Source organism: Alligator sinensis, unplaced genomic scaffold (genome assembly GCF_000455745.1).
Source record: "Alligator sinensis unplaced genomic scaffold, ASM45574v1 scaffold491_1, whole genome shotgun sequence".
Classification (NCBI taxonomy): domain Eukaryota; kingdom Metazoa; phylum Chordata; order Crocodylia; family Alligatoridae; genus Alligator; species Alligator sinensis.
Genome location: NW_005843169.1, coordinates 170,747 through 186,866, shown reverse-complemented (window position 1 = coordinate 186,866; position 16,120 = coordinate 170,747). Strand labels below are relative to the sequence as shown.

Below are 16,120 nucleotides of genomic sequence, written 5' to 3'. Positions count from 1 at the left end.
GGCACTGGGGAAGCCGAGTGGGTCAGAGAGGGCTCAGCTTGGGGAGGGGGCGGCGTGAGCGCGGGGGGTGGGCGCTGCCGGCAGGAGGCAGGGGGATCGCTTCTCCATTTAAAAAAAATGTTTTTGGAAGGATATGAGGCGAGGTGATGAGCGGCTTAGCTGAGCAGGCTTAAGCTTGTTCCTGCCGGTTGCCTGCCCCTTCTGGCTGCTAGGCTCCTCTGCAAGGAGCCAGGCATTGAAATACTTGAGTATTTTGAAGTTGAGTGTCATTCAGTTCACCCAAGCTTGGGAGGAGCGCCTGGAGCCCGGGGAGTGGGGCTTTGAGTCTGATGGGGGAGGGCCTCGAGTGCCAGAAAGGTTGAGAGGCACTGGCCCAGTGTCACCAAAATAGCAGTTGTGGTACAGACGGGGGAGGGGGGGCTCACTGCACTGGAATAGGCTCAGCTGTCTAATGGAGTTGGTAGAGTGATGGGCAAGAGCCTCTAGCAGTCTGGGAGATGCATGTGAGGTTTTTGTTTGCATCTGTAAGATCGAGTGTAGTCGCTGCACTGGTCTGATACCCAAGCTAAAATGGATTTAACATGGCACATGTAGTGGAGGGTGAAGTACAAGCAGGGCTCCCTATGAGAGCCTCATAGGTAGCTTCCCACTGGTCAGCTTCCAGGGCAAGGATCTCAGCTGCACACCAACTTTATGAAAATGGGGGACTCATCCCTAGCTTGCTTCTCCAGCCATTGGCTAAGGGCCAGAACCAACCCTAGGGGCGTGCAGGGCCCAGGGCAAATCAGCCTGTGCAGGGCCCCCTTAACACTGCGCAGAGCTATGGTAGCCCTGCAAAGGAGCGGAGGAGGGTCTCCATGCTTCTTCCGCAGCGCAGGGCTGAGCTGCTAGCCCCAGCATGCCCAGCAGGAGGGGCCACGGCCGCTCTGCCCAGCTCTGCAGGGCCCTCCCAATGTGTGAGACCTAGGGCGGATGCTCTGATTCACCATACCCTAGGGACGGCTCTGCTGAGGGCAAGCAAAACTCAGGGGTATCTGAGCCCCAAGCCTCTGGGTTTGGGCCTGCACATAGGATGCCTGTCAATGGATTTGGAAGTATCTGAAGCCCCAGACTGAAATGTCCAGGGTGGAAGATACCTGCTAGTAGCAGGGCCACGTGGCTTTTGGCTAATTTGACCTGAAACGCACACATTTTGGAATTTTTTTTTATATATAAATAAAAAAATCTGTGAAAGGGGTGCATAAGTTTTTCTGGTTCCGGGCTGTATTAAATGAGCTTCAGAAACGGCCAGTCATGTGTATTCTTTCAATTCTGTATTGGCTTATTGCTCCTGACAACTTCTCACTTGTTGGGGATAAGTTTTAACAGCTGGTTTTCTTCTATGTGCATGTACACTACAAAGATTAATTCTTTGTTTTTTCATGGGACACATACTCACTTTTCCCTTCATGGCTGCAGTCTTTCTTAAAAAAAAAATGGGTTTTTTTGGTTTCAGGTAGATTAAGTGATGTTTTTGTTCCCAAGCCCTAAAGTCAAAACAAACCAAACAATGAAAGTGTTTGTCTTGCTACTTTTTCATCTCTGCTAGTTACTGCTGTGTATCAGCTTTGTTTTGTCTGTGGCATCTCGGAGAGAGCCTATTTCCAGTTGCATGCACAAGGAGCATTAAAGGAAAAGCCATGCTGTAGTTGAAACTGATCAGTACAAACATATTGCTAGTATGTAACTTGCCTGCATGTGAAAAATTGGGTGTAGGACAAGTGTGGATGGAGTGTATTGTCCTAAACTAGTGTATTGTCCTAAAATAAGTGGATGTTTTTATATTTGTTTGTACAAATAAGAGAGAAAATATTTGGTTGAAAATGTGAAAACCACTCAAGGTATTCCCTCCCTTGACCTTGGCTCCCTTTCCAGTATAATTGCAGCTCGTAAATAGCCCTGGGGGGGGGAAAACCCTGCCATTTTATGCAACACTGATGTATGATGGCCTTTTCCTGCTTACCTTTTGTACTAGGAATTCAGTCCCTGCTTCCCCTGGCTTGTTTTATAGAAGAATCTGTTGAGATACCAAGACACTGAAACCTAGAGCAGTAGTGAGTCTGTAAACAGTCAATAAGGTTGTTTTTGTGACTGAAAGTGTTACCAGTCTGCAGTTGTGATAGACTACCTGCAAAAAGGTCTTTAAATGGGAGGAGGTTTGCAAGGAGCAATTTTTTTTGCCTTTGAAAAGCGCCCATTCTTTCAGAGTTGAAGAAAATGTGGAGGTGAAAGAAAGAAAAAAAAAAAAGCCCCAAAAGTGTGGTTGTGCACACAAACAATGCAAAGCTATATTTCTTTCATGCACTAAGCATGTTTTTGATACCTTAATAACTTAAAACATTTTCTCTGATTAGGCTATAAGATGCTTGAGGATGGCATGGGTTCCATATTCATTTTTGCAGTGGATGCTAGATTTCTTCTAAATTTGGAGGCACTGCATTAAATTCCAGTAATAACAGCAATTTACTTCAGAGAAGCACTTTGTTCTGTCAGTTCTGTTTTACATAGTTGCAGTTACAGAAATACAGTAAAGGCATACTAACTTTTACAATATTTGTACAACATCTTGTACAACAGAACCCTGATCTGCTTGGCATCTAGGTGCTATTGCCACATACGTGCAAATAAAATAGTTCTATATGTATATTCGATTATAAATTAACAGAATAGCTCATTGTAATCAGATACCTCTTGTCTGCCGTCACCATCCTTCATACTTAGTACTGATTGATCAGGTGGTGTGAACTTTTTGTTGCTGTATGCAATCATTGCTGATTATTTTTTTCATTCATAAAAGGTTTTTCCTTTTTTCTTATTTTTAATGTCAGGAATCTATGTATTTAAAAAAGCTGGAAAGAGTTGGCAAGATTTTTAACAAGGTTATTTCTGGTACCCTGCAAGAATATATTTTATGTTAATTGTGTTCCATCGAATTACATTAAAAGAAAATAAGGTATTGAGCCTGAAAGGATTTATGCACCTAGCTCATTTTACCTCTGGTGAGTCATCCAGTTAATGTTAATGGAATCAGTTGTAGTACTTACAGTAAAACATGTACTTCTTTATAGTAATAAGGCCTGTAAAGGTTGTGCAGATTTGCTGTTTTAGGACCCATAGTCTGTAAACTGTTCAAGTAGTGTCGTTGTGGGGTGAGTGGAGGTTGATATGCAGATTATGACACTGATCTCAGTGGGATTGTTTGTGTGATTAAAATTATTTGTGCCTATTATTTGTGCCTATTTGTGTGATCACCATTTCACTAATGTTAAAGGTACACGAGATCCTAAACTTCCTTCATGTGCAAAGGACAGCCTGTCTTCCCATACTGTTTATGCCAAACTACCACACTTTCAACTCCATGTTCTCTGTTCAATGCAACTTTTTCCCATTTACCAATTCAAGGTGAGAAGGACTTGTTGCACTGTCTCTTACCTCTACATACTCTTGTAAGAATACAAAGGAACTGAAACACTGTACTGTTAAATAAAGGTAAAGTTGCAACAGTTTTATCTTATTTGTGCCTGGAGCATGCAGAGGGAACAGTTGCATCATGCAAAGCTACTCATGCTCCCTGTGTTTTCATAAATACATGGAAGTCAAATAGTTCATTTAGTTCAGTGTTCTGCTGTATATGTATCCATAAAAATGCACTCCTCCATTTTTATTTTATTATAAAAATAATTAGCAAGTGAGATAAAGGAATCCCACCATTCAGTGCGCATTTTACTGTACTGTGGGAGAGAAAACAACAGTATGTCAAGATGCCTTGTAACATGCACATGGAGAGCAATTCTGGTAACATTAACTGCTTCTGCTTTTTCATTTCCTTGTTTGTAATAGCTTATCTACAGAGATGTAATATTCTTTAAAAATGGGTGTCAAAGGACTACTGCCTGACCTGGTGAGCCCCTTGGCCCCTGGTATGGGCCCTGCGTCTCAGTTTACCCCTCAGTGATGTCTGTTCCAGCCAATCTGGGACCCATGCCTTGCACTGCGCTTGTCCCAGACTGGCTGGATTGGGTGCCACAATTGACGCTGCATAGGCAACATATGTGGAACATACTGCACCTTCTGGAATGGGTGCTGCGTACACTGGATTCAGCATGTGGGTTGGGGGAGAGGGGTTCTATGGGCACAATCCAGTCCAGGGAGTGGCCCTAGGTTACTCATCTGGCCTGTGGGGCAAAATGGCTTTGACAAACCTGGTTTAAAATAAACTTTTAGTTTTCTCCACTTTAAAAAGCAAAAGCTAACACCTGTGGAATACCCTAAGAATGCAGAGACAAGGGAATTGTACTTTCACCTTTTGCATATCTACACAGCACAAAAAAGTGCCATGTAGAGATACAAGAGAGAGCTTGTGTACAGGAAGCAGAGAAGCCACATTAGTGCAGAACTTTGCCCAGATTAATTAGCCCTTCTAAGAAGCAGGTTATAGTAGTCTGTGCAGAATGCCATGGTACAGCTATGAGGCACTGCCTACCTTTGCCATGCAGGCACCTTTTGGCACCCATTGCAGAATCATGCCCTTAAGTTGAAGCACCTGCTGTTGGACGCTTGGGTATCTATGCACAGCAGTACATTGTGCTGTATAGATACAACATAAATAGCTGCTTAAAGGAGCTTATTACAGGATCATGAATTAAGCCTCAAATTGTCAAGGGTACTTACTGAATTTACTCAAGTCTAGGATAAAGTTTTTTCCTGCAGTCAGCATGGCTGGGAGCCTTGTCATGGGAAAGGGGGTGTTGCCCTAAGAACCAGGGGGTATGTGGTTCTTCTCCCAAATGAATAGAGAGCAAACAGCAGAATCAATATTGCCTTAAAGTATACTTCAGTTTTCTCCAAGCAAGGACCAGTTTATTCCCTCCAAATGAGGACCCAGTTAACTCTTTAATAAATCAGTGTTATTGAGTACTATAAAGTATTAGGTCCAAGCATGCATATAGATACAATCTTAGCAAACAAGTAATTGCATATTACTGTCCTAATAATGTATGACTTAAGAACTGTCCAGGTGTCCCAGAGCGGTCAAGGTTCCTTGAAGAGAGATCAGATGTTTTCAGTTCTCAGGCATCATTAGGGTGAGGGAAAGGGAAGGAGAGAGAGGTAGAAGGAAAAAAGGGGGCAATATTTGTTGTCCTTTAGTCATGTAGCTACCAATTAAGCCAGTTTAGTGTTTTTCATCAACAACTTGACTTATGTCTTCACTTTATTGTTGTTTTTCTCCTATTCTTGGTACCAGGAGCCATCTGCTCCAGATATGGGTAGAGTGCACCATAACAAATGCTTTTATTCATAACAAGCATTTTTATAATCAAACTCTTGCAGAAAAACAAGCTGCATCAGACCCTTTTCTCTGTAAAGCAGGTTTCTTAACAACATAGCCTATGGCGTATGGTAGCTCTGTGAATGCACTCTACCCCACTTATGTCAAGGCAACTAGGCCTTGTAGGCCTAAGGGACCATTTCAGTCCTGTCAAGCCTGAAGAGGCTGAACAGGGGGAATTAGGAAGAGCTACCTATGTGACAAGGAGGGGACATGCACAGGCAATGTAGGGTAGAGGGGGCCAGGCAAGGAGAGCATCAGGCTCTGGGGGCCCCATACTATTTCCACCCACTGGGATCGGTCACTGCGCTATCTAGCAAGCAGGGCCATAACCTATGGGCTCCCTGCAGGTTGAATGACACAACAGCAGGGACTAGATTTGGCCCATGGGCTGGGGGTTGATCACCCCTGATCTAGTGTAATTATTACAAAAATGTATTTAGACTTAGTTATATGATGTAGTTAAAATATAAACATTCTGACCTGCCTTGTCCACCTGTTGCCTGCTGCTTGGGGTTTTTTTCCTTTAATACTTTTTTTTTCACATGGTATTGGAAGAATTTATTCAGGTCCGTGCACAATCATTTCACTCAGTCTTCAGTAAAACTGTGTAGCTTTTGTTGTTTCACAAGCTTAATATTTCTACTAGTAATTATTCTTCCCATGCCATTTTGGATAATTTGTTTTTCATTTAAGTAAAAATGAGTACAGATAGTCTTTGAATGGGACCAATGGGTGCTGCATATATTCATCTATACTTAGTTCAACATGTCCTTAAATAGTAAGTCTCCTCACAAAATGGAACTAACCTCGGCTTCTGGGAAAATGAAGTTACATATGATAATCTCCAAATTGTTAAAATGTGAATGCTATACTCAGGTCTGTGCATGTCACAGGCCAAAATTAATGTGTGATAATGTGCCTTGCATTCTTTTACATGACAGATGTTCATACTGGAATGACCACGCATCAGTAGTCATTTGGAACAGCAGCTTAAATTCTCACTCTGATCCTGCAGTACACTTGCATAATAATGTAATTTTAATCGCATCACTTTGTTTTACAGAAAGCAATAGACCTTGCTAGTAAGGCGGCACAAGAAGACAAAGCAGGAAACTATGAGGAAGCATTCCACTTGTACCAGCATGCTGTGCAGTATTTTCTCCACGTGGTTAAATGTAAGATTTAATCTTGTAGCCATTTATTTAACTACAGTTTTTGTTTGTTTGTTTGTTTGTTTGTTTTTTAAAGTCAGACCATGTAACAAATAACAGCAGTCTACATGGTAGAAAATGTTCACCATGTTAAATATTATCACGTGTTTTACTGAGATCTACTAAGTCTCTTCTGCTAATGGTTGGCAACCTTTTCAGGTTTCGAGCCAGAATAACCTAGCTTGGGTCAGACATGGGTGGATGCTAGGACCTTGCTGCTGCTTCTCCGCAGCAGCATGGGGAGAGTGACCACCACCAGAACCCCCTTCACTATCAAAGCTTTATGTCCGTATATTCGACATTAAATGGTTCCATTGACCAGATCCAGCCTACAGGCCATTGGTTGCTAACTTCTCTCATACCATCTATAGCGAGGGTAGGCAACGTTTTTTGGCCGGAGTGCTGAAAAACACGACAATGCCTACCTCGGAAGGTACCGGAGTGCTGGCATGGCAGAAAAACAAAATGAGGGCAAGGGGTACATGGCAGGATGCCCTGCTTGTGCCCCCAGCCCTACTGCCCCTTGCCCCCCACCCAAAGCCCCTGCCCCACAGCCCGGGCTCTGTGGCTGCCAGCAGCTACCCCAGCTCTAGGTAGCTGCTGGAGCCCGGGCTGTTCCCAGCAGGGCTTGCAGTGTCCCAGCTGCCCGCTGGGAGCAGCCCGGGCAGCAGCGCCCCAGAGTGGGGGCCGGCTGCAGCCGGGAGGCTCCAAACAGCTGCGCCAGGCTTAAGCATCAGCTCTGCACCGGCACATGCAGGCACACCTTGGAGCGGGCGGTGGGGGAAGGGCCTGAGGCAGCACAGCCCCGGTCTCTCCCTTGCTTCTGGCATGGAGGTGATGAGCCCGGCGCAGCTGTTTGTAGCCAGCCAGGGCTCTGGGCAGCTGCAGCAAGCAGAGTTCAAACAGCTGTGCTGGGCTCATCACCTCTGTGCCAGGAGCGGGGGAGAGACCAGGGCTGCGCTGCCTCAGGCCCCTCCCCCACTGCCCACTCCAAGGCGCGCCTTCACGCACTGGTGCACAGCTGATGCCAGAGCCCAGCAAAGATGTTTGGAGCCTCCCGGCTGCAGCCGGACCCGGCTCTGGGGAGCTACTGCCAGCCAGGATCCCGGGCTGCTCCCAGCAGGCAGCTGGGATGCTGCAAGCCTTGCCGGGAGCAGCCCGGACTCCGTCTCTGGCAGCAGCTACCCAGAGCCGGGGCTGGCCGTGGCGTGCCAAGCAAAATGGCCTCGCATGCCACACTCGACACGGCGTGCCAGGTGTTACCGACCCCTGATCTATAGAGAGAGATAGTTAGCCTTGTTAGTCTGAAGTCAGGCAGAGGGCATGGTGACATCTTAGAGACCAACTAGTTCAGAAATATATATGCTTTCATAGGCAACCACCTAGTTTGTCAGATGCTATGAATGACTTGCCACGGTGAGGAGAGTGGACAGGTAGAGCTATACTTTTGTATATAGCAAAAATCATGTGATAGCGAGCAAACCAGACTGGAAAGCTATCATCTTTTCTTTGTGATCAAACCAACTTGCTCCCCTTTTTTGTCTTTCCACAAACAATTTCTGCTGTTGCATAAAATACAAGTTGTTTATCCTTATATTTCAGATCATGTACAGTACAGCTGAATATTTATCGTGCTCATTTGTCTTGAAATTTTTTTCTTCTTGTTAGGTTATTTATTTTTTACAGCTCAGTTAAGCCCTTCTTCCAATGTTGTCTTTATGCTTCCTCTTGTGTTGTCTTTTACTCTTGTATCCCTCTCCCTACGTCTTAAGAAAATCCATTTTGAGGTGGGATTTTAATTGCAGTCTGCCTGATCTAGAAATGCTATTATTCAGCCAATAATTTAGAGCATCTTTTTTTTTTTTTTTTTTTTTTTACTCTCAGCAATTTGTATCTTTGGTTACCCCCTGCCCCTCCATGGCCCTGTCTGCTCTGCCATTTAATTATCTATATTACACACCCTGGGGCCAAGTTAATTGCTTTTTATCAGCCTACCATGCTTTTGGGACTTGGATAGTAATGTGCACATGAAGCATCTTATAGTCAATAAAGTTTTCCTGTCCTGCCTATAAGGTGTGTAGAAGTAACAAAACTGCTCTTAACTTGGATCCTTTATTTTGCATCCATCCTGGAATACTAGTATGCGAGTGTTCCTTCACCTCCAAAGCCCTTACCTGTGGAATAAGCTTAGTCAGTTGCCTTGATATTATTCAGCATGTGTGTAAAGATTTTAGGATTGGTTGTAGGATAATTTGTCCTGGCCAGACTAGCTCCAGCAGGAGCTACCTTCATAGCCCAGCAAATGGGACCTAGGGCAGGAGAGACCCCTGCGCTGCCTTGGCCACCAAGATGAGGTTCCTCCTGCCCTCCCAGTAGCAGTGGGGGATACAACTCTGCACTGCCACTGCACCTCACCTCAGCAGCCATGGAGGTGTGGCACTCCCTTCCACTCCAGGTCCTGCCTGCTGGGCTGCGGAGGTGGCTACTGCCTGCAGCCAAGCTGCAGCCCTGCGCCCGCTGAGAGTGCAGAAAACTGGGGGGGCATGTGGCCCCCTGCGCATTGCCATGAGAATGCTGGAACTCTACCAGCCTGCATGGGGAAACCTGCAGTTTCCAAATCCATATTTTGCTACATTTTTCTGTGCCAAATGGAAAACCTGGATCTCTAGTCATGAGTAGGAACTGTGTAAGTATCTAAATGTTTCCTAGCATTTTAGTAAGTAGGACATAATGATATTTATTTGGGATGGAGGTTTTAAGTTACCCTTGTGATTGGGGAAACTACTTCATGACAGTTATCTTAAAAAATCAACTGAATAATACTGAAACAGAATTATTTGTCTTCTGTTTGATTTGTATGCTTTTTGATTGACATTTGGCCATCCATTTTTATAGATGAAGCACAAGGTGATAAAGCAAAGCAGAGTATCAGAGCAAAATGTACAGAATATCTGGACAGAGCAGAAAAACTGAAGGAATATCTGAAAAAGAAAGAAAAGGCTGCACCAAAACCGGTGAAAGAGTCTGGTCCAACTGATGATAAAGGGTATGTTTTAGGAAAAGATAAAGCAAAATGCTTTTTTTTTTTTTTTTTTTTTTTTTTTTTTTCATGTTCCATCATCAACTGATACTGACATTAACCAAGTGAGAGAGAATTTTTTTTTAATTGCTTGTGAAATGTATGTAATGGGAAATGCCAAAAAACCAGAAGTACAACAGTTAATCAAACAAAGAGCATGCTTAGTACTGGTGTTTCAAGTTTTCCTGTGCCGCTTTACCAATACACCTCAACCTTTACCTAGAAGAATGACTTAAAAGAACAAGTTACTTCAGATTGATTTAATCTTAGTGTGTTTTTAATCTTTCTGTTAAGTAACAGCAGTGATGTCCTGTGTGAGTTCTTACCCACTCTAAAATACTTAGCAGGTTTCTGAGGTCATAAATTGAGACCAGAGTTGAATAGGTGATTCAGGAGAACAAAGCTTAGTCTCATCTACTCATTTCTCCATTCATCCAGCCCAAGTATATGTCTGTGCTGTACTGAATTTCTTATTTATGTTTTAAGTTGTAATGAAGACATAATACAAAGTGAGTTGTAAGGAAAACTGTCCCAGCTTGTGGCTTGTCATCCATCTGAATGGGTAGTTTAAATTATTAATTGAATGTAGTATGAATCTTGGAAAAGATCAGATGTGAAAATTGGTTCCTCTTTTACCTTCCCTGTGTTAGTGTTCACGGTTCAATATTTTTCCTACAAGTTGACTACTTCAAGGAATCTAGTGCAGTGCAGAGAATGGAAAAGATGTTGTATGCCTCTGTTTTCAGTACTTAAAAGAAAAATGTGAGTTGTGAGAGTGATAAGAGGGTACTTTTTTTCCTGTGTCTTTTAATGCACTCACATCTTCTGTTAAGTTGTTAATTTATTTTGCCTTTTTAATGAATTAGCTGATCCCTGAAACTCTTAATACAGATCTACTAGAGTTATTCTTAACAAGTAGTGGTCAGTAAGGTTTGTTTGTCTGCTTGTACTGATTTTAGGGCTGCAAGGTACTCTACAATCTGCCAGCTTAAAATGGTTGTAATGGTGAATGATACCACTGCGGCAAAATGTGTATCTGGCATTCCCTCTACAGAACCTCTTTGCCAGCCAATAATTCCTTCCATGTCAGCTTTTAGTTCCTTTTGTTTCTGCCAGTCAGGCAAAGGAACAGAGCCAGTAATGTTTTATGAGCTACCCAGGAAAATGCAGCTGTCTGAATCCTCCTACCAAATTTATTGTTGCTTTGAGCTAGACTTTTTTTCTATTTACTAACGTTTTGCTTGTCTTCTGGATTTAGTCTTTCATTTTCGTTGAACATGTTATTTGTGTCTGAATTAGGAATGAAAGTGATGGGGAAGGAGAGACGGGTGATCCTGAAAAAAAGAAACTACAGAACCAGCTTCAAGGTAGCTTTGAGACTAACTTAATTTTCTAAATTAATCATATTATCATGTGATTTGTTGAATAACTGTCAGAATTGTTAATTTTATCTGCAGATGGATTTGACTTAACCTTCTCTGCCTCCTGGCTATAGAAACTTATTGTTTGTGAAAATACGACTTTATTATATGCAATTTAACAGAATGCTTAATTTTGTCTGCCTCTGTCTCCAGTGGAAAACGCTGCAAACTATTCTCTGTGCCTGCAGCCAAAGATGTGGGTTTTCCAGAAAATGTTGAATTCGGAAAATTTTCCAATGCCCTAAATAGAGCATCATCTGGTTTAGCATGTTTATTTGACTTATATTTAGTAAACAAAACTAAAAAAATACCCCCATGTTAATTTTATGTTCCAATAACCACAAGTATTTGAACTGAAATATTTGATTAGGAAAAAATTTAAATACAGCACACTTAGTGTGGTTTAAAAGTTATAGTCAAACAAATTCAAAGCTTTACGTGGGAAGAAATTATTGGAATACTTGTAAAAATGTAAAAACGATGCACAGTAGCATGTACTTCCCTTTCATTTTTTGTTTAAATTTAAGAAAAAAACCTGAAAGCACGGAAAACTGTTGACGCTCATTTTAGCACACGCAAAGAACTGCACGAAATGCCGTGGTTGTCCACTCATCTACTTCAGCCGAGTTTAACTTCCTTCCACTGAAGTCATTGTGGCGCCTCCAGTTTTGCTGTCGCCATCTGTAGAATCACTTGCCCTACTTATTAGTTCCATTTCAAAATCAGATTGAAGGAAATCTACTTGAACCACGTACTCCTTCACTAAAGGATGGTTTTACCAATGAGTCTATGGGCAAGGGCAGCTTATCATGCTGCATCTTCTTCACTAATTGTGCTTGTGACTGATTCTCCAGAAGCAAGAGATTTTGAGAAATAGAAACGAACTTAGTGGTGTGTTCATTCGTTAATCTATTCCTCTTTTTTGTCTCGATTGACCTGAAAGCCTTTTAGTTCTGTTCACAAGAAGTTGGTGTTGATGCAATGCTTAGGATCCTTAGAGCAATCCTGCACAACAGTTGGTGGGTGTTAACAGTATCCCTTCCACCATGTGAGAGGAGACATATTCTCTGCTGCCTGCCAAATGATGTGTTTGCTCCAAAGCTTTTCTTTTGCGTGGTACTCAGCATGTCTGTTATTATGGCTATTTGATCGATGTTGAGGACATTCTTAGCTACTTCCATAATTGTATCAAGAGCAGTAGATAATTCATCTTCTGTTAAATGTTGTCCTTTGTGTTGAGGATCCAAAAGGTTTGCTGCCAGATGAACTGAATGAGAGAGAAACTCAGATCTCTTAGTAAACATTTGTTTTACTTCTTTTTTGGATAGAGGTGAATAAGGCAAAAGCTCAGTTAGATTTTCCTTCAGTTGTTTGAATATCTCTGGAATATTTGAAAGGCTTGGTGTATATCCTTCAAGTTTCTTGATAGCCGCTGAAAGTGGTAGTAGCATATTGAATGCTTCTTGAACTCGAACCCAGAACACGTTGTTGAGAATCCATTTACGAATCTTCATGGGAATAATCTGGGATCTTGTGTCATCTATTAAAGCACACTGCAAGTGCAGCAAGCTATGTAAACACTTTGTAGCCAAGCCCCATCTAGTTTCTCCTGGCAGTAAAAGTGCACTTTCCTTCCCCTGCTTCTCTTTCTGTAATTTCTTCCAAGTCTGATTGGCAACATGATGATTATTGAATATCTTCACAATCGCTTTGCAATTTGTCAATGTTCTCTTCATTGTATTCACACTTACTGTGTCCTTTGCTAGAAGATTCAGTACATGAGCAAGACAGCCAAATACGGACAGTCCTCGACTTACAACGTTTCAAGTTAGAACGTTTTGTACTTACAGCGTTTATAAATTGACACCCTGTTTCAACTTTATGACGTCAGTTTTGACTTGCGACGCCATGCCAGTGAACAAGTTCACTGTGTTGCTCGTCTTCCTGGAGAACATATGTCCAAACTTGCTTGGACGTTTTCTTTAAGAAAGCAGACTAGACTCCAGAAAAACTTGCAACCAAGACTCTTAAGAAGACTCCAGCCAAGAGCCCTTCAAAAAGTCCAGCAAAGTCACCTCAAAGAAGGCCTTCCAAATCAATATGATTGCTATTTATGATTATAAATACTTTAATGTAGCTATATTATTCATCTGTAACTGATCAAGTACAAAATTCTGGGATATTTTTGGTGAAAATAGGGTATCAGGCCTTGGTTCAGGAACCAATTCCCCCCATTTATAACATTGTTTCCTATGAGAAAATTGGTTCTGAGTTGCAACGTTTTGACTTAAGACGCGGTTTTCAGGAACCAATTGAGTCGTAAGTCCGAGGACTGTCTGTGCTATTAAATGAGGATACTTTGCTTTAATATTTGCTGTGCAACTTTCATGTTACTTGCATTATCAGTTACAAGGGCTTGTACCCTGGAGAGACCTGCACTTTCAATCTCTTCACTTAGTAATTTGGCTATGTATTCACCTGTATGATGAGAAGATTTGGTAGCAATTGCTTTCAGGAATATTGGTTCAGGTGTTGCTAACATAATGTTCAGTAAAGGATTTCCTTGTATTATCAGTCCATCCATGTGACATGAGTCAGCGATTCTGCTTGACCAATCCTTTGAATAACCATTGTTTGAACTCGGTCATAGTCTCTATTTAAGAGAGAAGGTGATAGCAATAACGTGACGGTAACTTACATGATGGGCGAATTAGTATGTAATGTTCCTTCCAGTATTGATTTTCAGTTATGGAAAGAGGTGTACCACTTGCACATATAGCTCGAGCTAATGTCTCATCTGCTTTTTCTTGATCTTCTTTTGACATTTTGTTCACAAAGCTTGATTAAAAAAAGCTTGACTGTCTTGAACACCTACTCGTGGTGGATCACATGTCTGGTGACAGTGATCTTGAAAGAGAGAATCCTGCTTTTTCTTCCCCCAGACCTGGCAGCTCAACATTTTCATTTTCTATTTTTTGCAAATCTGCTATTTCACTTAAGCTACCAAGTTTCTGCAACAAAAGGTGGGAAAGATCTTGATTTCAGCCTATTCTAGTCTGGCCTCATCTCTCGGAAGGAGAAGCGTGAGGGAGCTTGCTTCCCTCCTCCCTGCCAGAAAGAACACTCTGCTGTTCAACTTGCTGCTCAGTTGCATTGGGACTGTGGAGCCAAAGGGAAGTATAGTCTGGTCTCTGCCATTGGCCAGAGGACTAAGCTCACTCTGCCGAGTTGAAATAGTTAGCTATTTATCTATTATGTAATTAAAAAAAATATATATTGTTAAGCCTAAGCCACTTTGGGTGCTTAGCGCAAGCAGAAAAGCAGGATACAAATATTTTAAATAAATAAATAGTAGTCTAGGGTTACATTAACAACTTTTAAAATTGTAATGTTTTAAAACAATATAGATGCTAATTTATACTGTGTGTTGTTTAACATATTAATTTGTTTACTTGCCTAGGATTCCTGAAGTAGACTTTTCTCAGATGATGTTGTCCCACCACTTAGTTATATTAGATTTCTGTATATGGCTTGTACTCTTTCAAGACAGTTTCTGTGTGTTATTAAATGATTCTTCATTCTTGTTGTATTGTTGGCATACTTCTGCCTGCAGTATTTACATCTACCAACTTTCTTCCTTCAGTGGTTTGAACTTCACTATAATGGTGCCACATGCTAAATTTTTTTTTCTGATTAAGCATTATTATGACTACTTCAAACCAAAATCACTAAAAAAACTAACAGATCTTATGCAAACACTTCCAACTTCCCCAACTCAAGAAAAAAAATGAGACACTGCTCTGTGTGTTTGCTGAACTGAAATTGAAACAAAAATTGATCACAATTTTAGGTTTGGTTTTGCTTTCACTTGCGGTCTAACATTAAATAAGAATTTTAGCTTTGGTTTTGATTTGACCTGCACAGCCAATTAGGTGAATTCATAACTTGATTTTTGGTTTGGATTATTATGCGAGTGTATTTACCCTCCTGTTTACAAATCAATAAAACATATACGTACTCTCTCATACACTTCCTAGGGATAATCGCCTGAAAAATATTAATTACAACTTTGAAACTGCCAAGCTTGCCTAAGTATGGTATTGGCATCCATTCATTTTTACTAATGAATTTTATGAAACAATGAATTTTTAAAAACTGGAAATTTCCCACAGAAAAACAAAGGACTGGAAAATTTTCTGCCTCACATCTCTGCCTACAGCAATCCCTTGGCACAGGGGAGCAGGTTTCTTGAGGCTCTGTTATGACCAGATATACCAAATGAATGTTCTAGTTGAATTTTATGAAACAATGAATTTTTAAAAACTGGAAATTTCCCACAGAAAAACAAAGGACTGGAAAATTTTCTGCCTCACATCTCTGCCTACAGCAATCCCTTGGCACAGGGGAGCAGGTTTCTTGAGGCTCTGTTATGACCAGATATACCAAATGAATGTTCTAGTGCAGGAAGACAAGGTTCCTTGGGTGAATTTGATATCTTTTATTAGACCAACCCAAATGGTTGGAGAATATTTATTAAGCAAGCTTTCGGGTTCAAAAACCCTTCGTCAGGCTAAGGAAGCTTCAGCAGTTGGTGTGTGCTCTTCCTGGATGGAATGAAAAGTAAAGAAGCCAGGGGCTGAGCTGGGCTGAGCTGGGGAGTCAGTTGCCAGGCAGATTGTAATGTATCAAAAATCCAATGTCTGTGTTTAGTTCCTGATCTCTAGTATCCAGCAGGTTGATGAAATGGAGCTCATAGGCTCGTCTCTGGGAAGTGTTGTGTAGGTTTCCCTTGAGGATCAGGACTGAGAGATTGGAGAGAGAGGCCCTCCTGTGAGAAATGTGCCCCCACCAGTAATTGAGTGTTTCTGTCTTTGATGGATTTCCGGTGTGCATTCATTCTGGTGCGCAGTTGTTGTTTGGTCTCTCCTACATATCTTCCATCAGGGCATTTGGTGCATTGGATGAGGTATATTACATTTCTGGAGGTGCAGCTGTAAGATCCTGGGATGCTGATGGCTCTGTTGTGGGGTGTAGTAAT

The 16,120-nt window shown here is 41.8% G+C and overlaps 1 protein-coding gene across 1 annotated transcript in view; it reads left to right on the top strand.

The window, feature by feature from the left end:
* VPS4B (vacuolar protein sorting 4 homolog B) overlaps nt 1-16,120 on the top strand; it is a 53,578-nt gene that overhangs the window by 244 nt on the left and 37,214 nt on the right. The window contains exons 2-4 of the mRNA XM_006037775.3: nt 6,435-6,546; nt 9,478-9,628; nt 10,961-11,028. Coding sequence (XP_006037837.1) covers nt 6,435-6,546; nt 9,478-9,628; nt 10,961-11,028 — 331 coding nt within the window. The remainder of the gene's footprint in view (nt 1-6,434; nt 6,547-9,477; nt 9,629-10,960; nt 11,029-16,120) is intronic.